Source organism: Ctenopharyngodon idella, chromosome 10 (genome assembly GCF_019924925.1).
Source record: "Ctenopharyngodon idella isolate HZGC_01 chromosome 10, HZGC01, whole genome shotgun sequence".
In the NCBI taxonomy this organism is placed as follows: Eukaryota; Metazoa; Chordata; class Actinopteri; order Cypriniformes; family Xenocyprididae; genus Ctenopharyngodon; species Ctenopharyngodon idella.
The window spans coordinates 26,774,863-26,798,557 of NC_067229.1; the positions used below are offsets into that span (position 1 = coordinate 26,774,863).

The 23,695-nt window shown below is 35.8% G+C and overlaps 1 protein-coding gene across 3 annotated transcripts in view; it reads left to right on the forward strand.

The window, feature by feature from the left end:
• The window catches only part of LOC127521016 (ephrin type-A receptor 5), a 77,769-nt gene that overhangs the window by 24,036 nt on the left and 30,038 nt on the right, over positions 1-23,695 (forward strand). For all 3 annotated transcript variants that reach the window (XM_051909852.1, XM_051909850.1, XM_051909851.1), the window contains exons 4-5: positions 14,831-14,986; positions 15,075-15,410. In XM_051909852.1, coding sequence (XP_051765812.1) covers positions 14,831-14,986; positions 15,075-15,410 — 492 coding nt within the window. The remainder of the gene's footprint in view (positions 1-14,830; positions 14,987-15,074; positions 15,411-23,695) is intronic.

A 23,695-nucleotide genomic window follows, 5' to 3' on the forward strand; every position in this document is an offset into this window, starting at 1 on the left:
AGAATAGAATAGAATAGAATAGAATAGATCATCTGAGCTGAACTATGACAGATTGTAGTAGGCCTATTAAATTTTGTGCAGTTACCCAGCAGGAAAGTCCTCAATGTCAGCATGACATGGAAGTTCTTTTTTTCCCTATTGTGACGTATATCCGAGTGAAACGGCTTCTGGAACAAGAAGAAATGTTGGGCGGGACTTGATTTTTCCATGGGGAATTGATTGGATGGTTGTGGTTTGCTGTTGGTGGATCTCATGTGAGTGACAGGTTGTCCCACCCTTTCGCTGTAAACACATCATCAGAGAAGAGATGTCCTTGCAAGAGGGAGCGGAAGTTATTTTGGTCCCACTTTATATTAGGTGGCCTTAACTACTATGTACTTACATTTAAATTAATCATTTGACACAGTGCACTTATTGTGTACATACATGTATTACATTGTGCTTATATTTAAAAAAAAAATACCTGCATGTAAAAACATCTGTAATTAATTTGTAATTACAGATGTAATTACATGTATAATTACACTGTTGACCCATCCCTTACACCTTAACCCACCCTTAAACTTACCCATACCACCAAATCTGTCCCTAACCTTACCCGTATCCCACCTCAATAGCAGCAAAAGGATTTTGCAATACAATGCCACCTAATATAAAGTAGGACCATTATTTTCATTAAAGATTATGAGGCGCATGAGTTTAAAAGATAACGATATGCAGTATATAAAAACAAGATTTGTCAATTTTGATATCATGGTGACTTTAAGCCCCATTCATAGAACGATAACGCTAACTGTAATGATAACCACACTAAAGGACAATAAAATTATGTTTATTATAAGATGTGTTCTGTGAGCATAATTTCAGGTTTAAATGCAAGTAGGATTGTGGTTGTCAATCACTGTTCATCAGAAAAAAAAAGAAAGAAAAACATCTGAAAGTGATTCTAATTATATCTTTCCTCTGTGCTGGTATCATTGTAGTTGTGTTGTCCACTCTTTTCTTAAGGTGCACTTACATTAGTGAAATTTTGCTTAAATTGTGTGGGCAAATAGGTCCATTGTCTGTTGTCAATAGTGTAGCGATGTATAAAGCAAAGATGTCACTTTCAGAAGCAGCATTCTGTTGGTCAACATGATGAATCCTTGTGACCAGCTTAAACCTGTTGTGAAGAATTCATATAATGGAGCTTACAAGTTGTGTAATGAGCCAATCAGATTACATCTGCTGATTTCTGCCAACTCTTGCTATAACAGATTATGGGCAGTTAATTTAATTTGACTGGCGTGTCTGTATCACCTTTTTCTGATTAATGTAAAAAAAATAATTGACTCATCTAGAATTTTATAACATAAAACACATGCAGGTGACTATTACTTAAAGTAATATGGAGTCAAATTCATGCCATATATATTTGCAAATCAATAGTATTGAGCAAACAAATGTTTTGATAAACTGTATCACAAGCATACATGTGACTAAAACATAGATTAAAAGGACGATTGCAAATGAATTAAAAGGTATCATCACTAATTATTTATTGCAAAATTATTGATGCTAAAAATCTGTTTCAGAGATAAAAAAAGATCAAAGTTCTCAAGCGTCTTTTTTATAGCACTAATTTTATTTGTGCAATTAATTATATTTTTATTTTTGCTTATTATTTTAATTGTGCGATTCTTTTTTTTTTTTTTTTTTCAACTTTTTTTTTCTTGATTTTTTTTTTTTTTTTTTTTTTTTGTGATGCTTCATTTTTGTTTGCAATTACATTTGGCATGCATTTGACTTTGAAAAGTATATCATCCCTGTTGTGTTAAATCCAAATTTTATTCCAGTAGTGTCTGATAAATATGTTTATATACCAAGATGACCGACAAAGTATTTAACTTGAATCCAGAGTCTTGATGTAATGTAATACTAGCATGTCTTCATAAAATCCTTAAAGGATGTCTGACGAAAAATTAATAAAGCACTACAGACAGAGTGGCAAGAAATCTGCTTTTTCAAAGTACCCATATCATACATGGTTGAACTGAGAATTCATGTCATTTGCACCAAAATGAAATGCCAATTCACATCTTATACAAATGAACAGTGGCGTACATAGCAAACCAATTGGCAAAGATTGTCCTGCTAGGCCTGTGGAGGTGTGAGTAAAGGAGAAAAACACAGAGAAAGATGGACTGGAATACGGGAGGGGGGTGGATGGAATGGCGTTCTGCCCTCTGTGGAATTCAGTTGGGCTCTCCGGGGCGGAAGCTTTCAGAAAGAGCTGGATCTCCAATGATCTCCCTCTATTTTCATTCCTGTCAGCCGTTACTGCTGCAAATGTCAAACTCGATCCGGTCACTCGCTACATACCAAGGACTGAGCTACTGTGGAAATGTACCAATGACAAAGATATTTTGGAGAGAACATCCAACAGCATTGGGAGACTGTGCTGGCTGGGTTTTAGTGAAATGTGGAGGATGTTATTTTCACAGTGTTGTCTGGCAATATCAAACCTATTAATACATTGTGACAGATTAATAAGTTACAGAGTTTTAAAGGAAAAGCTCAACCAAAAATGTGTCATTTATTCATCCTCATGTCATTCCAAATCCACATGACTTTCTTTATTTTTGTGACACACAGTATTTTGAAAAATATTCATTCTGTTATTTTATTTACATTTGAAACAAGGCTGCATGATATTGTAAATATTATGCTGTTGTGATTTATTTATTTTTTTTTATTTTTTTTTGGATTTTGTTGGGGAGTGTATCTGCATAAAAGTAAATTAAAAATGACATTTTATCTTTTTTAGCAGCAAGGACAAAAAAAAAAAGGCTGGATCTAGTCACAATAGTTGATTTTAATGAAAACAGACTCAAACAATATTCTCCAAATATCTCGGCAAACGTGACAACCATTTCACAGAGAACACTAGACTGGGCTATATATACAAACATAGACCACTAAAAGGAAGAAACAGGTGCAGTTCATTAATAAAACAATAAATAACCATGGTAACAAATATTAACACAGAAACAGAACAGGAAACAGTGTAAAACTCATACCAAATGTGACAAGTTTTTTTTTTTTTTTTTTTTCCTTTTTGGAGCTTGACATCTTCTAGTCACTGTATGTAGGGTACAACAGGGCTAAAGGCGCACGGGGGTAAAAGGCGCATTTGACAGATCCTTCAAATTTGGCAGATCCTTCACGCGATTACTGGCAGCAAAGCAAAGTTGATTCTGTGCTAATATGATCTAATATTTAATGTTTTTTAAAATGTTGTAGATTTATGTAGCGCATGAGAATCAATAAAATTATTGACAATATTTTGAGACAAAGGTCTTTTTTACCCCGTGTATGGGGTAAAAGGCCCACCTTGCCTCCTCATTCATTTATACGATTTTTAAACAAACAAGCAATTATTTTCTGACTTATTTTCACACAAAATCTGTTCCTCCATCAATGTTCAATAAAAACATATATTTTTCTGCAACCGAGTAGTGAAAAGCAGTGAAATTTTTCTTAAGGAGTGCCTTAAGCCCTGTTGTACCCTATATGTTTTTGTTGAAAGGAGAAGAACAGCATGAACATTCTGTGTTCCATGGAAGAAAGAAAGTCATACAGGTTTGAAATGACATCAGGGTGAGTAAATCATAATAGAATTTTCTATTTTGGCTGAATTGTTCTTGATATTTTTCATATAAACTGACAAATCTTTTGTGGCATGTAATACCATACAAGTATAGAAACCAAATTAGTGATTGATTTATTTGAACGCACTGTTCATAAACGGCTTGCTACTTTAGTAGGATGGTGATTTTATAGTGATTGACTACATTTTCCTGTGCCGTCAGTATGAGGATTTAATAGGGTTTTTTTTATAGGCTCATTTGTAAGCCGTTATACCTGTGATTTCACCCACTGGTGCAGACTGCAGTGCAGAAATTGTCTCTGAAAGCGGTATGTCAGATATTCTTGAGAGTCAGGAAATGACAGCTTCATCCAGAGAGTCTTCTTCTCACCCAGTCTGTGGGCCCTGCTGGCAAAAGAAGGCCAGCTTCACACACACAAGTGAAAATGACACAGCTAGAGCCATCCACTCTAGCTTCTGTGTGTGAAGCCGCACCAGTTTGTTTTTAATTCAGCATTTCCTCCTGCACACCATGTGAGGTTTATACCATCCTACAGTTACTTCACAATCTCAATATGAGTTGACATCGAGTTTCACAGTTGCAGGTGCTTTATAGGTCAGACGTGTCTAACATGTCCATGGCTTGATTTGTATTATTTGTATATGCCAGTTATGTACAGGGAAACTGTTTCTGATGTGATTATGTGTGGGTGAACATTGATCTGAGCACGCTGAAGTGTTGTTCTTGAGCAAACTAGGTCTGCACTGACACTAAAGAAATGCAAGGTCTTTGGAGGTTATTTTGGAGTTGCAGGCTAATGCAAATCAAGCACAGGTTTTGCCTTATTCAAACACACTAAGAAGCTTTTGTTGTTTACATAAATGTTTCAATGACTTGTGTTCATTTTTTTCAGAATCTAGTTTTCTCTGGTAATTATTATTAATACATTTATATATATTTTATTTGGGTCTCACTTTTATATTGTCTTTAACTACTATGTACTAACATATAAATTAATAATTTGATACAATGCACTTATTGTGTACATACATGTTCTTACATTGCACCTATCTTTAAAATTACCTGCATGCAATTACATCTGTAATTAATTTCTGTAATTACATCTACAATTACACTATTGACCCTTTCTTTACGCCTTAACCCACCCTTAAACCTACCCATACCACCAAACCTGTCCTAACCTTAAAGGGTTAGTTCACCCAAAAATGAAAATTCTGTCATTAATTACTCACCCTCATGTCGGAACACAAATTAAGATATTTTTCGTAAAATCCGATGGCTCAGTGAGGCCTGCGTTGCCAGGAAGATAATCAACACTTTCAATGCCCAAAAAGCTACTAAATACATATTTAAAACAGTTCATGTGACTACAGTGGTTCAACCTTAATGTTATGAAGCGACGAGAATACTTTTTGTACGCCAAAAACATAAAATAATGACTTTATTCAACAATATCTAGTGATGGGCGATTTCAAAACATCGCTTCATGAAGCTTCGAAGCTTTACAAATCTTTTGTTTCAAATCAGTGGTTCAGAGCACGTATCAAACTGCCAAAGTCACGCACCCCAGTGATGAACCATTAAAATTTCGAAACACTTATGACGTAACGAAGCCTTGTTTACTGAAATCATGTGACTTTGGCAGTTCATATTGTTTTGCAATACAATATGAACACAATAAGAACATTGTACCTAACAATAGTATTATAATAGTATTATAACGCTGTACCAAAATTTGTTTTTAATATTATTTGAAATGTATTTTATGTAAGCCCAACTTTCATGCCCAACTGTAGTGTTAGTATTCGCTATAATACCAAGTTAGAAATGAAGTTTGTGCCGATGCCAAAGAAAAAAGAAAAGGAAAGCATTTTCTCTTTCCTTTTCAGAGTTGATAAGGCTATCCTATGCATGATTATATATTGTATAATTAGTTGCACTTTATTATTTGTATTTAGCATTGTTTTTTGTCCTGCTGTCCTTGATCAGAATAGACCTCGGATCCATTATTTTGGGGTGGCAACCCACCAATTGAGAATAACTGAATTAGCTAAAATTACAGAAATGTTCCAATTATGTATAATTATGTCCAATTTGTGTCCCTATTATATTCCCTGTGAACACCTGCACATAATTCCTTTATTCCTTTTACAAGCAGCACCCTACAGTTGGGGAATGCTAATCACTGCTTTTTTTTAATTTATTTATTTATTTATTTATTTATTTATTTATTTATTTATCTATCAGAAAGATGAAAACCTGAATTGAAACCTCCCCAAATCATTTAAATGTTTTTAAAACACTGAAATTGTAGCTTGGACTGGATGATATGGGAAGCTTTTGATTCAGGCTGTCATCTTACTGTTTTGATAAAATGTGCCTTTCATTTGAGTCAGATTTGTAATATTCCCACTTATAACTTTTAGAAGATGACTTAACAACAAAAGCTAGCATCGCCATTTTGTTTATCAGGTATAAAAAAAGATAATTTACCTTGTTTTACACATCTGTCTATGCAAACCTTTGTTGACCATGTTATAATGTCATTTAAAGCAGGAACTTTGAGTTTAATTTGACATCATTTGCTTAAACAGTTTATCATTAACTAAAAAGCAGTGTTGTGTGAATTCTAACATCCATTTCTCAGTGAAACCCAATATTTCCATGGTTTCTAAATTGGAACTCTATCATCAAGTGCTGTTCCTTTGTTGTCATTTTTCAAGTATGAAGCTGTAATTTCTGGTTGTCTGAGTTTTAAGTAATGCAGCATTAACCCTCAGACTGGTTATTTTATGGTTTATCATTTTGTAAGCTTACTTTGCACCATTTCCACTTAGTTTGCACCAAAAATGGAGAAAATCTAATTAATTATTCACAATGCCATTTTTTATGCTGTAAATATTCTAGCATTACATCCATTCTAAACGCTTTTCATATCTCACAATGAATGACAAAACCCAACAATGACAATTTTGATGTGTTTTCAGGCCTGCCTATGCCGGGCATCAGCTAGAGATGACATGCTGTGGGTATTAGCAGACGTCCAACTAGATGTCATTGACATAATGGAATTTAGATAGCAGATTTGCTATGCTATAAATCAACTTAAATCCGCCCCGCTATTCAAACAGAGCATTGAGGAAAAATACACAAGTTTGGCCTCGACAATAGCCGAGCACAAAGACCAACATTAGACGCTGCCAATCATGTTTGCATATTGTTATGTGAATGTATTCGTTTAAAGTTCCATTTACTCACAGGACTTTAAACATAGGAAAAGGATGTTTATCGGCGACAGTCGATAGCCATCTGGGGTACCATTGTTACAATTTATTTTGCTGTCTGTTTCTGTTTTAAAATGCATTCTTGGAAAAGCAAGTTTATGTTTTCTCCTTGGTTTTTGTTTTACATTTATTTATTTTTTCTTCGCCGCCTGTTCTAAATAGTTTATCATAGATTTCAGATGTGAATCTTAAGGAATTTAGCAATTCTGTCTCACATTCCAATTAATTAGACAATAATTGTTCTGATCAGTTCAGTGAGTGAGCTTTTAGATTGATTTAAACTGAACTTACAAATTCAAGTCTTTGGTTAACCAAAAATAACTAGCTTATAAGATTTAGTCATCTATGAGTTAGGCTACTTTTTTTTTTTTTTTTGAAAGTAACCTAGTAAAGAAATGTATTTATTATCTAATACCCGGTTCAGACTACATGATTTTGGCACAATCCGCTTGACGTAGGGTGTCGTGGTGACTCGTAAACATCCGGTGACATCGACATTGGGTGTCGGGATGCAAGAATCGATCGTTTCATCTTGTGTCATAGTGGACAACTACCGACTTTTCACAACAGGAAGACTAGCATGTTTAATTTTTTTGGCGAAATGAAAGAGATATAGTGGCATTGGTGGAATCATGCAATGGAGGAAAGGTTTGTGAAGCTACTGTATGGCAACAATACTCCTGCCTTTATGATGTTTCTTCGAGGGACTACCACGACAGAGTGACAATGAAGAAGGTTTTTATACACCGCTGAAAACATAGTTATGTATATTATATTGCATTTCTGTCAATACATCCTTCTAAATATTACACACTGGACCTAAAGTATGCCAAAGTGTACTTGTTTTTCACAAGGGTAGTGGTGAGTTTTGTTGTGTTGCGCAGATTAATTGAGCAACTGTTAACAATTAAGCAACAGACAATCTATTCTAAAATTTAGCTCACTTTGCCCTTTATTAAATGCATGTCAGCCACTCAACTTCCTGTTCTAATTAGCATCAAATCTATGTGTCAGGGCATTTATCAACCGCTTTCATCTTAATGATCTCCAACCAATTAGCGTTAACCTACTCTGCTTTGCATCTTATAGTGAGCATCATGGTTTCAATTATAGGACAAGTCTGCTATCAAAGCTCTCTCTCTCTCTTTCTCTGGTAAATATAAATCCTTATTAATCAACACTTCTTGTCTCAAAATGTCTATCTTTTAGAGGCGCTCATACTGAGATCTTTGCCGGCTCGTTAATTGCCAGGCCCACCACTGTTTGCTGCATATTAATTACCTATTAGCCTTTTGCGCAACGCATTACGACTTTGGATAGACTCCCTGCCACTGTGAGTAGTGATCATCCCTGCATCATCAATGAGACGCTGCAGTCAAGCATGCTGAAATCAAATCGCATTTGAGACGCAGCAAGGCCAAAGTGCACTAGAGTGATTTTGAAATTTCATGGCCACCGTTTTGCTTGGATGGATTGTGAGATAATATTTAGCATCTGTCATTGTTTGGTGGGTGGTTGTTTGGGTTAGATTTGGTGTGATGTTGTAGAATTCTGGGTAATGTGAATGTTTATAGGTGGTTAGCAGCTGTATAGGGATGATGTAATGAAGCAGATCTCAGTCGGCTTGATATGGTATATTTTTTTCTGTATATATTGAGGGTATGACATTTTTGAAAAAGCATGCACTGAGGAATAATGCTTAATAAGAGAGGAATGTGCATTACAAAAAGTGCAGCTCCACCAACTGTACAATCTCATTGGTTCAATAATATATTACACATAACTGTTTATTTAACATTAAATATGTTCTTATTTGCTGTGATTGTGTCATATTCCAACCCAGTCTGACAGGAAAGTGTAACTATTTTATTTGTATGAAAATTCATGATTTTTAGGAAAAAAAAGAAAAGAAAAAAAAAGTATGCTGGGTGTAAGCAGATCAAACTAAAATGCACAAATGAGACGATTTATACACCAATTTGCCAAAACGTAAAACATTTACAATTGCCATGAGAGTGAGTTGCATATTCCATGTTCATGCAAATTAAAACATGTCAGCCCAGTTAATAAGTGAACCAATGACAACAATGAAGCCATTTTTCTAGTTTCACAGGTAAAACAGATTTGCTGTGACATCTTTCGCTCTCTTGTGTTGGAGAGACACTGAGGTGATGATTGAGTTACCACCCACCTGAAGAGTGATAAGTGTGTGTGTGTGTGTGTGTGTGTGTGTGTGTGTGTGTGTGTGTGTGTGTGTGTGTGTGTGTGTGTTTGTGCGTGTGTGTGTGTGTGTCAGAATGGAAAGAGCCTGGTGACAGTGATGAATCGAGCTTGTGAGCAGAGCTCACAAAAGACTGAGCCATTGAGAGGTGATAAACAGGGCGGCTGACAATCAGGTGTGTGTGTGTGTGTGTTCACATGTGCTTGTTGGCTAAAAATCTGTAACAAGAATCTATTCTCAAAGATGTCTGGGTCATATCAGAAGAGCTCATCATAAAACATACTCTAAATGGTCATTAAAGGGGTCATGTAATGCCACTTTTACAAGATGTAATATAAGTCTCTGATGTCCCCAGAGTGTGTGTGAGAGAAGTTTTAGCTAAAAATACCTCAAAGTTCATTTTTTAGAGCATGTTAAATTTGTCACTTTTTGAGAGTGAGCAAAAACGCTCCGTTTTTGTGCGTGTCCCTTTAAATGCAAATGAGCTGCTGCTCTCAAGAAGAGGGCGGAGTTTCAGGAGCTCATGTTAGCAGCGCCGATTAGCTCACGCAGACTCTCTTAAAATTAGAAACTGTTCAGCCTTTTATGTTCAAAATGGAGTGGAGATGGAGAGACTCAAGAAGAAGTGACAACATGTAAAATGCAACAGGACGTTTCTGAATGGTTAGTTGATGAATTTATGTAGTTGATGTGGACTATCTTAAAGTCGTTAATTTGCATATTCTGTCTTGATAATCTATAAATTGCTCGTGTGGGAACTGTTTTAAGATCCTACAGAGCTAGAGAATTTAATTACGGTTATAACTTGTCATGTTGTTATCTTGCTTTTATGACATGCTGTTGCATTTGTGTTATGTACTTTATTGCAATAACATGGCCTCACCCCCTTTGTTGCGCATTCTTGGGGGCAGGGTTTATGTAAATTGTAGGGTTAGTGATGTCACCAACCCGGGAAGAAGCTTGTTGTAGTCCCTACCATCCGTTTGTTGTAGTCCTTAAACAGAGAATTCTTTAAAAGAAAATATCTCCCTTTTTTAAAAAAGTTAAATCATAATCAACCACCCCTTTAAGTACAGTATCTGATTCTGATCTGTCTGTCTTGTATTTTATTAGAGTGTGTGTGTGTGTGTGTGTGTGTGTGTGTGGTTTATTTAATAATTACTTTATCATTCATTTCATATTGATTCATTTCTGATTAATTATATTCATTTCTTATTACTTATCTGCTAGTTATTTTAATTATATAAACTATATAGTCAATTAAATCAAGTTAAAGATTCAATAACTCAGTAATAACCGAGCACTAAATTCCGCTTATCTTAATATTTTATATATATATATATTATATATATATATATATATATATATATGTATTTAGATAAGGATAATTTAGTGTTAAGGTTTGATTACTTTATATAATCTTTAATTTGATTTAATTTTTTGTCACTTAAATATAATTAGAACTTAATAGAACTTAATTTCCACAGATTTTCCAAACACACACATTTGCAGGCTTATACACTTTGTTCTGTCTATTTAATATTTCTTTCATGCTTTTCAATATGCTGTCAGCTCCATTTAACACATGATTGATGAAACCCTTTTTTGCAGTTAAATGAGAATTAAAATAAAAAAAGTATAATGATATGTTATCTAAACCTAACAAACTGTTTCTCATATCTAAATATAGTAAACTGTGTGAAAACTGCAAATGATAATGCTCATATGACCTAGTTTCATTGTTTTAATTCTGATATTACATCATTAACCGTATAATGTTTCTGTTATCCTGAGTAACATCTGGGAATGCTTTAATTTCCACTTTGTTATGTTCTTGCTATTGTTAACAGGCTTGTCATAAATGCTCAAAACAAATCAATAAAGCCTTGGTGTGATAAAAATATGATTATATGGTCAGTTTACAAATCGATACAAAGACATCCAAATGCTTTTGGTGCTAGACATCTATGCTAAATCAGTAAGTAGAATGAAATCAGCAAAATAAATAAATAAAATAAATAAAAGTAAATAAATAAATGAAAATAGCTGTATGATGGAAGATTTCAGTATTGTGTTTCCTGGTCTAATGTTGCATGACAAGAGACCAAGATTCTGTCTAGGTAAATCAGTCAGTGACTTACTTTAAAAAGCCCTGCAAGGTTTGCAAAGGGAAAAGTTTGGAAAATAAATAAATACATAAAATAGACTACCAAATCCTTCCTTTTGGAGCTATTGGATTATTGCTTGAAGCACTTTTGTAAACAGAATGCATTTTTTTCCCTAATCTTCAAGCAGGCATGTGCACGGCTCATGAAACAATTTCATGAAATATGCATTTTTAGATATTTTTAAATATCAGTTCTGTGCTGGTTTGAGCCCAGCATGTCAGAACAAATATATACTTGTCTTGTGACTTCATTATATAGATAAACTGTTGAACAATCTTGTTGCCTGAGCTGTTCATTTAATAAAGACATGTGTGGCCGATGGACCCGACTGTAATGCAATCAAAGGTTCCTACAAGCTCCATTAGTGCAGCCCAGCACCAATCTTTTATTTAATCAAAACTTGTTTCGTTTCCATTAACACAGGCTTTTATTTCATAATGCAGCATGTCATTTGTGGGGATTATGCAGCGTGGAGTTGAGTGAAGTGTGGAAAAATGTATTTTGCCATATCATGATCCATATCTGTCAACTTGCCATCTCTTCTAAATGGATCACGGTCAGATGACAAAATGTTTGAATTAAGTAGCTGAATCGACAGGCTGGATGTAATGCCCTAGCATCATTACTCCAGTCTTCAGTGTCACATGAAAGGATTTTCTTTCAGAAAGGATCATTCACTAACCATTTTAGTCGTATCCGACTCTTGGTGATTCTATGGCAGACTGTCCTCCAAAAAAAAAAAAAAACATATTGTTGCATATTGCAATTGCTCTACCACTGGAGCTACACGAAACCCGAAATATGACGCATATAAAAGGGTACAATGCATTAAAAGGAAAGTGTCCTGTTGTCGATAGGGGCACAACTTTAGCAAACGCTCCTATGGGTCATATTTCAGGGAAGTGACAAACGACCTATATGGGCATATTGGTTGGAGGACATGTTGTTCTGTGGCCATCTCTTGCTATATGCGAGAGACTGCCCATGAATTTTCATAAATCTCGTAGCAGATCTAGGCAGGTGGAGCTGGGGAGGTGGAGGGTTTCAGTGGAAGTAGCCTACTGCAAACACTGAACCAGACTATTTAAATGTTGAACAAGCAATCTCATTCGCTGCAGCATCAGCAGAGGCCAATCAGCTATTTAAAAACATTCACAAGTTAATACTTTTATTTAGCAAGGACATACTCATTTGACTTATACACCAATGCAATCTGCAATCTGTGTTTTATTTTTTTTCCTCCTCTCTCAACAATGCAATTTTGATCCAGTGCGACCTATGTTTAAAGGGATAATTCACCAAAAAAAATGAAAATTTTGTCATCATTTACTCACCCTCAAGTTGTTCCAAACCTGTATGAATTTCTTTCTTCTGCTAAACACAAAATAAGATATCTTGAAGAATGTCGGTAACCAAACAGTTGATGGCCGCCGTTGACTTCCATAGTATTTTTCCCCCCATACTAATGAAGTCATTTGGGCCCATCATCTGTTTGGTTACTGACATTCTTCAAAGTATCTTCTTTTGTGTTCAGCAGAAGAAAGAAATTCATACAGGTTTGGAACAACTTGAGGGAGAATAAATGATGACAGAATTTTCATTTTGGGGTGAACTATCCCTTGAAGTGTGTATTTTTCCCCCAGAATATGAATTGAGTATGAATTAAGCTAAATATATAAAATTCATACAAATTATATGTATTACATGAATAACACATTGTCTAAAACACACACTATTGGAAAGCTGTGACTGCTCTGTACTTGCTGTTTCATAGTCATTTAGATAATCATAAGAGCCTTATGTATTATGTAAGCCTTTACAATATCATTTTTTTCCAGCAGGACACATGTTAATGGTAATTGCAAATTCACTAAGAGTTGTATGTAATTTAGAGACAGTTCTAGTTTCCACAGCTCTAAAAAAACTATAGGCCAAGTATGAGGTGATTTTAAAGGGATAAAAATGAACATTCTGTTATTTGCTCACCCTCATTTCATTCCAAACCTGTATGCATCTTTCTTCTGCAAAACACAATTTTTCACCATACTAACCTAAAACAAGCAATCCGTTTAGCTCATGCGAGGGTAGTCTTGTCTAAATGCTGCCAATGGGGCAAAGATGATCTATTTATGGCCTCAGACAGGCGGCTACAGTTGAGCAAATCTTGTCTGGAGGCCATTGCATTGGCACTCTGAAAAGATGGATATGCAATTCATGCAGAAGTAAAAAAGTGATGAGACCATTTTACCGTGCTTTTAGATCAGGCAATTTGGCAACAGATGAAGGGGAAATGGTCATTGATAAACGGGGAGAATTTGGCCAAAGATATCATCCCATCCCAAAGTACAAATTACAATACGTTTTTCCTTTTTAAGACATTGACTGTACCTGTGTATTTTTGGCCATTTTAGGACAAATACTTGCTAGTTACTGTGCAAAGCTAGAATTAGAATTTAGTCTAAGCAGTTACAGGATATCAGTATAAAGGTTCATTCACACAAAGGACAATATTTATAACTATAAAGGCCACACCACAGCTGTAACAGTAAAAAAACAAAATAACGATATAATTAGAATGACTTTGAGTGTTTTTTTCAGCTAATGAATGATAAAAACATTGACAACCAATCAGAATCCACCTGACTTTAATGAGCTTTAGCATTTAAAGTGGCAGACGACAAAACTGCATTGCACACTTATAATAAACAGAACAGATTTCATATTGACATTTAAAGCAAGGTAGCAAAACTACAACTGTTTTGGTGCATATGCCTTAAGTGGACTTTAGGGAAAATCATAAAATACTACAGAAGTGCTGAATATGGCCCATTAATAATAGTTATATGTTGAATGATATTATATATCATATTATTCTACATTAGCTGCCGGTTTCAGCTCGGCCTGTTCTTGCTGTGGCTCAGTTGGGCTGAATTCACAGCGCACCTCTGCTGTCTGCCTCTTAATGCACACCAGGGAGGCTTTAATTAATGTCTTTGTGTGCACTTTGGACTGCCGAGGCCATTGATAATCTATCTCTCTCTCTCCATGGCAATACATTATCTAAATGCATTTTGTGCTGTCAGGGTGTCTGCTGTGCATAAGCACCTGTCCTGAATTGAGAAGTATTTAAGTAGTTGCAAAAACCAGATATACTGATTCCATTTGTCCACTTGTCAGTTTGATATTGTAAATTGTGGTTTAATGCTCTCTGAGCATGTTTCTGTGAAAACTGTGGCTTTCATGAGTGAATGTTTGAAGATTTATTCTAGGGCTGTCCATGTTAACACATTTATGCAGTAACGCATTAAAATAATTTATTAATTAACATTGTGTGTTTAAACCATCACCTCTCTATTGAAATAAGCACCTGCTCTTTTTAATGAAGTTGTTGGATGTTTGACTTTAATGACTAAATTTTCTCATCAGCCCTGAACAAGCAGTACAAAGTCACTGATCGGCCGCATTAGTAATGTAATCACCTCTGTATTGTGCTTGATATCTCTGCAGTGTGTAAGCCAGGCTTTTACCGATCAGCTCTTCAGACCAAAAGCTGCAGTAAATGTCCTCCCAGAAGTTTCACCAAGGTGGAGGCTTCCACCTCCTGTCAATGTGAGCAGGGATACTACAGGACCGAATCGGACCCCGCCAATATGGCCTGCACAAGTAAGTGTCACTTCCGTTATGTGTACCGTTATGCAATATTCTTGGTATAATGTTTGTAATTTAGTCATGAAACTGTATCATCTTGCAGAGCCCCCTTCCGCCCCACGAAATGCCATCTCCAACGTGAATGAGACCAGCGTCTTCTTGGAGTGGAGTGCCCCCGAAGAAACAGGAGGCCGGAAAGACGTTAGATACAATATCCAGTGCAGTAAGATCAGTACAGATTTGGGCAACTACGAACCTTGTGGAAGCCATGTACGATTCCTCCCACAGCGGATGGGTCTAAGAAACACCTCCGTCATGGTCGTGGATCTCCTGGCTCACACCAACTACACCTTTGAGGTGGAGGCTGTGAATGGGGTGTCAGAACTAACTGCCCCTTTGCGCCAGTACGTCTCACTCAATGTCACCACCAACCAAGCCGGTGAGTAGATTCGTCCCTCTGGAATTGTTCCTATTACATGCTCAAGCCTAACATGATAAAGTTCATACTGTCTGCAAGAGCATTTGCAATTCTTTTAATTTGTGCAGTGTGACATATATCAAAATTTTCAGCTGGAAGTGATGTAGAGCGGGGATTTATTTGATCCTCAGTCGCAAAACACGATCAGGACAGCCATCTAATGTTGACAAAGCCCACAAAAGGCACCTGAAACTGAGGGCTATATATACACAGAGAAATACTGGGATTAAACAAGGTAATTAACAAGACACAGGTAAAACACAAGAGTCGAATCAAAAAACATGACAAAAGAAGAGAATGAACAAAGAAAACAGAGGAAACTGAACTGAGAACAGTGCAAAACTAACTCAGAGTCCAACTAAAGCAAAACACAAACACAGACCATACATCGGATATTTCCCTGTCAATGCGAGTCGTACGTCATCGGAAAAGTGACGGCGGCGAATGACGTTAACTCAGGTGGACACCAACCGCGATCACATGACTCTTTTCAATGGCACAATAAAGGATGAAGGCTTAATCCAGTGGAGTCATGCTGAAGTTTTATGTCTTTTAAGCATTTGGAGCGACCTTTTAAGATGGTGCAGAAAGCAAAAGCTTGTGTTATCATTTCATGTGTGTCCAAGTTTTTCCGGGTCAGTATGTCTCCTTGGGCTGTTTCGCCAAGTGTATAGTGTAAATGCAGGGGAGGCGCCAGGACCAGGGTTGAGAACCACTGCTACCCTAATAGATCACAGTTACCCTAATCTTTAAAAAAAGTTATTTTTTTAGGAGTGTAGAAAAACAGTTAAGATATTAAACATTATTAAAAATGATTTTTCTTTTCTACAGGGCAATGGAATTGGTTAATCTCATTTCCCCTACCCACATGACCTTGCTTATATTATTAGAAAAGGAAAATTATTTCAGAGATGGCAAAAGTTATTACATTTTAAATAAAGATCATGAAAACAGACATTTTAATTTAGAATAATGTGCACAATAATGCTAGAATTAAATAGGGTAAATCCTTATAAAGGAAAATCTCATTGCAAGTTAACTTTAATGTGATTAAAAAAAACAACAACAAAAAAACATTATTTACTGTAAACAGCAGGTATTTTTTATGCTCTCTGACCAGTCAATTTATAGCATTTATATTATTTTCATGGCTGTCACGTTACTTCTTATTCACATATATAAGAAGGGGGGTAAACAAGGGTGACTGGTGCAAAAACCTTTTCAATACAGTGGCACCTCTCCTGACTGCCATTGACTTTTCATTAAGCTAATGATGACCCTAATGGACACTGAAGCGTAATCTGCTTTATCTGTAAGAGGGTCTGTAATTGCTGGGGATTGCCCAGAGACAGTGGGGTGGGGACTCCTGTGTGCCTGTAATGAGTGAGTGTGTGTGTGTGTGTGTGTGTGTGTGTGTGTGCATGTGCGTTTGTGTGTGTATTGTGGAAGTGTTAGTGTTGATAGGGCACTTTTGAAATGAAGGATTTTGCGTGAGCCGAGTGGAGGTTGCAGCGAAATACTGAACGCTTTGCCTCTGGTCGGGATAATCCGTTTGGTTGATGTGTCGAGTAGCGGTCATGTTTTATGTGAACTGGATGGCTGGAGGCTAAGCAAGAGGTTTGGCTGGAGTTCTGAGACCAGACGTGCTCACAAAGGTGCTTGACTGTCTGAATGTGAATCGTTATTGAAATATTGAGGGGGACTACAGGCTCCCACTGTGTCGACTGACAGAAAATCACTTTTCCATTATCTTGCTTTTGTCTTCCCTCATTTGAAGCATAGCTCCATTTGAAGATCTTTTATAGGCCAGCATTCAAAGCAAACACATTCTGGGATATTCCTACTATGCAGTACATTATGTGTGTCTTAAAGTCCCCTTATTATGCTTTTTCGGATATTACCTTTCATGTAGTGTGTAATTTAGCTGAATGTGAATGTAAAAGGTCTGCAAAGTTTCAAAGTGCAGATAAATGGAGTTATTGTCTCCTAAAAGAAAGAAGTGATTCTGAACTGCCTGAAACGAGTCGTCAGTAATTCCAGTCTTACTTCCTGCTCGAACCTACGTAGGTTTGTAACAAATTTGCATAATGCCAGCCTATGGTCTTCATTGGCTGCCTGTGAACAATGTCTGCTTTTACCCACCATCAGCTGAGGCCTGGAAGAGTTTGGTTTGTGTTGCTGACATGTCGAGAAGACACTGTTTTCTGTGCTGCGAAAGCAAATCGACTTTTGTACAATTGACACCGACGTTAATGTTCATATCACTGTGTATTAAGTTCTGAGGAAGCCTTTGCAGTAAGAAAAGAAGTGATGCTACAATGTATATTATGTAAAAATTAAAGTGCCTTTTTTGACATTGGATGCATGTAAACCTACAGGAGACCTTCAAGACAAAATTACGAACCTTTAAAATAGCATAATTGGATTGTAATATATTGGATAAAATATTAAATTCACAACTTTGAAGATGGAAATAATTTTGGTTAGTTTTAATTTTCCTAATATCTTAATAATGTCAGAGTGGTTATTGTTAACTAAAACTAAAACTATTAAAATATATAAATCTTCTATTTGAAATTAAGCTAAAATGAAATAAAATATTATATGAGAAAAATTTAAACTTAAAAATTGAAGAAAAAAAAAAAAAAAAGAGAGAAAATTTTGCCTTGGCAACTAAATATACGGAGCCCCGCACATGACATGCAGGAAAAAAATAGTAGCATGCTTTACTAATTCGTTCCCTCAATTTATAAATTGTGCGCACGCTTTACTAATTCATTCCCTCGATTTATAAATCATACGCACAATTTACTAATTTGTTCCCTCGATTTGCTAAATTGTGCGCACGATTTACTTTTTTTTTCCCCTGCATGCCATGTGTGGGGCTCCGTAGCAATATGTTTAAGTTGAAGTATTAAATTACTCAAATCAAAATACGAGTAAATTAAAGCAAAATAGAAAAGTTTTATTGAAAAAAAAAAAAAAGTACTCAAACCTAATAAAAAATTAAAATGAAAACTGAAAAAGCTATATCAAAATATTAATAAATACTAATAATTTATAAATTATACTTAATATGACTCCATCCTGATATTTGTCTTGCCATTGAGTAAAAAAAATCAAATTATAATAAGCCTGCAATACCCTTTTTAAAGAAATATCTTCTTAACACAAACATGCTTTTATCAATTTTTTAAGTTACAGAGACAACAAGGTTCTGGTTAACAGGAATGTCAAATTAAATGCTACTCACTGTGTAGCGCTGGCCAATCAGAATCTTATTTTCCCTATTGAATGTTCTGCCAATCAAAGCAATGCTAAACTGCTATGACCTATAAATCAATATATGAATACGGAAGAGTATCTCAGGCTTACAGACCTGCAGCACTGCAATGCAATAACAGGCACAGGTGTTGCAGGTGCCGTAAGGCATAAAACATTTATTTCCACTTTGCGTAATCCATTATCCTAAACTCTCAGGCCTTTTTTGCAACCTTTACGTACAACCACTGCATTCTAATTTAGGGAGAAATATTTAGCGTAATATTTGTGCTTATTTCAATGCCGATGCATCTCTGTCACAAAAGCACAGCAGATGCAGGTTACGAGGCGTACAGAAACAGTCTTAGGGTGCTAATTTATTTCACCAGGGCTGTGAGGCTACAGTATTTCCCCCTGAAGAGACGACTTCAACATCTGCTCAGCTCATTAAGTTACTCTCAAATCAACAGAGGAATTATGCTCTTTAAAACACTATTAATTATGACAAGCAAAATGATAATTTCTGCAGCACAAGGCGAGCTGTCACGCATAGTCAACAAAGCTTGTGTGCGGAATGTTAGCCCGCTAATGTGAATCTTTACAAAGACATAGATGATATAAATTCTGTTTTTACTTCAGAAGTGGGGAGATTTTTAGAACTGGAAGCAGATTGTACAGGTTGATCAAATGCTCACTAATTTCTAGTGTTTTTGAATGAGCAGGATTTCAAAACAAACTGAATAGTTTGCAGGTGCAAGTGATTAGCGCGTTGTATTGGCATGCCTTTCAAGTGCTTTCCCTGATAAATGTCGACAGACGCATGAGTGGAGGCATTTGTGGAGCTCTTTTTGACGAATTATTTTGTGAGCCTTGACTATTTTCTCATTGACAGCTGAGTACATGACGTATCGTTCTGAAAAGAGTTGTGACACTAAGTATTCTCAAACCCTCTCAGAAAAGCTCTTCTGGCAAGTGGCTGTGAGCACTTGTGCTTTACTAAACTCAGCACATCCGTTAGTGGATTGTTTGAGTCTCTGCAGATGGTGACCCAATCACTATTAGGGAGTAGATAACTAAAAAAAGCTATGCAACTAACTTTCAATTGTTTGATAGCCATTTTTAAAATAGTGTAACTTTCCATAAAAAAAAAAAAATGTTCATTTCCATTAACATGTTAATTCCAAGTAGTAGCATCACGTAACATTGCACATACAGCTTTACAGTAGGGCTGTAACGATTACTCGAATAAATTCGAATACTCAATTAAAAAAAAAAAAAAAAAAAAAAAAATCCTTGATTAATTTGCCCGTGTCAAGTAACCGGAAGTGCGCTTTCCACGGACGAGAATCCATGAAACGCCAGTTTTCTAAAGCTGCGCTATATTAAACCCATTTAAAAATCATAATAAAGCATAATGCGAATCAGTCAAATAAATGTATGTGCTGCAGGTTTAATATATATGCGCTGCAATTATTTACATGCGTGTAGATTATCTACGCGCGTCTCAGAGCAGCTCTGTTCACAGTAAATGCAGCTCCATGTCAACTGTTATCATGAGGGGAGCGCGTCTCAAACTCCATCTCTGCATATGCTGTGAGTTTGGATTGCTTTTAACGTTCATCTGCAAACGCACTGTGCGACATTTAATCAGACTTGTAAGGTAAGTCATCCATAAACCTTAGCAAACGCAGGAGAATACATTTTACATTGAATACATTTTCTACTTGATGAAATGTGCTAACTGCTCGTCGCGATTTCAAAATAAAAGTCTAAGCCCTCGTTTAAGTCCACATGTACTTGTTCAATAAATTACAGTGGTTGTAGCATTTCTGTTGTAAAGAAATGGCCAAATATTAAAGATTAATTGGACAGTTGAAATAAATGTTGTAAATCCATATTAAACAAGGATTAGATCGCGTTGTAGTCAACACCCTCTGCAGGCATTTGTTATAATGCATGAACATTAGTTGTACAATACAATACATTATGCATTTTGACAGTTTTGTTCAATAAAACCATACGACTACTTGTTTTTGATACTTAACTTGAGTCACTTGTTGTGTTATTGCTATTATATATTTATTTTAAGCCATATGTGTAAGTGAATGTGTTTTGTTGCGTAAGCACCTTTATAATAGCGTTAGTAGTTGAGCTATATAGCTTGATGACGACAAGTTTTAGAGCGGAATCTTGGGACATGTGGTCTCCATTTCAACGGATGGTGCAAAATAATAGGGATTGGAGTCGGGAAGAAATCATGTTCATGGATGCGATTATTAACGTTACTGGAGTATGAAGCAGAGCAGGACCGAGTGTTGTAGGAGCTGAACGAGGCCGCTGGAGCGATTGCGCAACACGCCTCACGAGCAGCAGAACTTTTATTATGACACAGTCGCCGGCGCCGCTTCCGCTTTTCCGGTCATGAGTATGAGGTAACGCAGCTCTGTTTATTATTAGATACATTTGAGTGTGTTGAAAATGTTATAACGTTACTCTGTGCGTTTGCTCGGCGGCTGCTGTGAGACACTTGTTACACAATGCGGTAAGATAGATCGATTTTAGAATATCATATTAAATATTGGATGTCTTGTGTTGATAAATGGCATGCAATTCATTTTAAAACGTATTGTATGATGGAGAAAATTATGTATTACTGTTATTAAAAATAAAGCTGCTTCTGATTATGCTATGTTAGCTATTTGACAAAATAGTGTTTTTCTCTGAGGCATGGTTAAGCATGGTACTCGAAAAAAATCAAGAAAATTGATTTAAACAGTAAGACTAAATGTGTTGAGCTATATAACAACAATTCGTTTTCTGTGTATAAATATATCAAAACAGACGTTCCCTTGTCTATTAAAACGTGTAATATTTTAAAGCGTCTTTGGTGTTTCCATGGTTTCCACAAAATAAAACCGTAAACGAGGCAGACCGAGGGTTAACGCGGGTATGACGCAATTGACAGGCGACTCCTCACACGTAGCGGAGCCTTGGTTAAAATTGCATTTTTCTAACATTTGGGATATTGTAAGTACTCAAGTGAACAAAATATATAACACTGGCCTAGTGGTTTTTGGATATTTTACTGCAAAAATATTACATATTGCACCTTTAATTAATAGGATTTTATTTTTTTTTTTTATTTATTTAAGCCAGAGGAGCTGAACACGCAGCGCTGGCTGTAGTGGTTAGAGGCTTTGGATCGAGTAGTAGGTGGCGGTAATGCGCAAAAAAAGGGAAGAAGAAGAAGCTATATGCGCAATGGGCGTCGCCATGTTTGTTTATGCCGCAGTTGGATTTACAACACGTGAATTCATCTTCGAAATACATGGATGGATGTAAGTGTCCGGTGAATTGGGAGAAGAACAGGGTAAACTTTATAGTTGCTGCCTACCTTACTCACAGTATGTAATGGCCCGGTTTCACAGACAGGGCTTAGACTAAGCCAGGATTTGTGTAGCTTTTATAAAAGTACACTAGAAATAAACATCTTGAGACAAAACATGCATTTTAGTCTAGGACTAGTTTAAGCCTCGTCTGAAACCAGGGGAATACGTATCTGAATATAACGCGTCTTTAAATTATAATGGAAAGGATTATTATTGCAGTTTCCTTTGACGTCAGTGTATATTTTACAAACTCTAAATGTTTGTTACTAGTGCTTATGTGTATTTAAATATCTGAAATCTAAAATAAACCATCATGTGGTTAAAAACACTGAGTAGTTGTGATAAATGCCAAGCACTGAGTGCATCCATCTCTGGCTCAGCGCCCGCGCCCGGAGGGGGAGGAGTGTTCGATTACTCGAGGAATCGTTAGAATAATCAAATGATTACTCAATTACCAAAATAATCGTTAGTGACAGCTCTACTTTACAGTCAGGAAAGCTAATAATAAACACAAACAAAAAATGCTTAACATGTCTCTCACATACAATTTTAGAAATTCATGTTCATGCTAACGAATTGGTTTGTTTCATGTAAAGATCATGCCAGATCATGTAAAGACATCGAATCAAAAAATGCTTCATAGATTTGGTAGCTTCAGTGTAATTAGCTATGTTTTGTTTGTAGTCTGTAGCTACACTAACTACATTTTCAAAAGATTAGCTTGACTGTGGTTTGACTACTTTAAATTATGAGTAGCTTGTATCTACAAACTATAGTTTATAGTAGCTTCCCCAGCTCTGAAGTAATTTAAAGCTACACAATGTAACTTATTATTATTATTATTATTATTATTATTATTAAAATAAAAGAACAACAAAATGTTATTAAAGAGGGTATACAAAAATCCCTCATCTGTACCATGTATTTACTAAATACGCTTTGAATAATGATTCTAGAGTTGTCGGATGTCAGGATGGATTTTGTGGGAACGGAGTAAAGTAGCTTCAGCTGTCACTAGCATGACCCTGTTTTTGTTTTTTTTTGTCACAATGAATGAGAAAATTTGACCACGGATCATTTAAAACCGCAAAACTCTGGAGAAAATGGAAGCTTGTTTCCACCACGGACTAAAAAAAAAAGTTTTGCGAATTTTTATCTCTGACTTTTCTTTCCCCTTTCAAATCCGAGTTTAGATATAAATGTGTGTATATATATATATATATATATATATAAACTGTCTTGCAAACAAGTGCAAACTAAGTGAGTTTGTTTAATTAAGTTTGTTTATGATATTAGTAATATCTATGATATCTAATATCTATATCTAATAGATCAACATTTCAACATTATAATCAGAAATGTTTCTTGAGCATCAAATCAGCATATTAGAATGATTTCTGAAGGATCATGTGACACTGAAGACTGTAAAATATATTAAAAATAAAATGTTTCTTTTAAATTTTTAAATATTTCAAATATATATGTGTGTGTTTGTGTGTGTGTGTAATTTTATATACATAAGGGCAGAAACGTTTGGCAAATAGTTCAGATTGTATTTCGTAGCTAATAGTTCTCAGGCCAGGCCTCTGGCTGGCA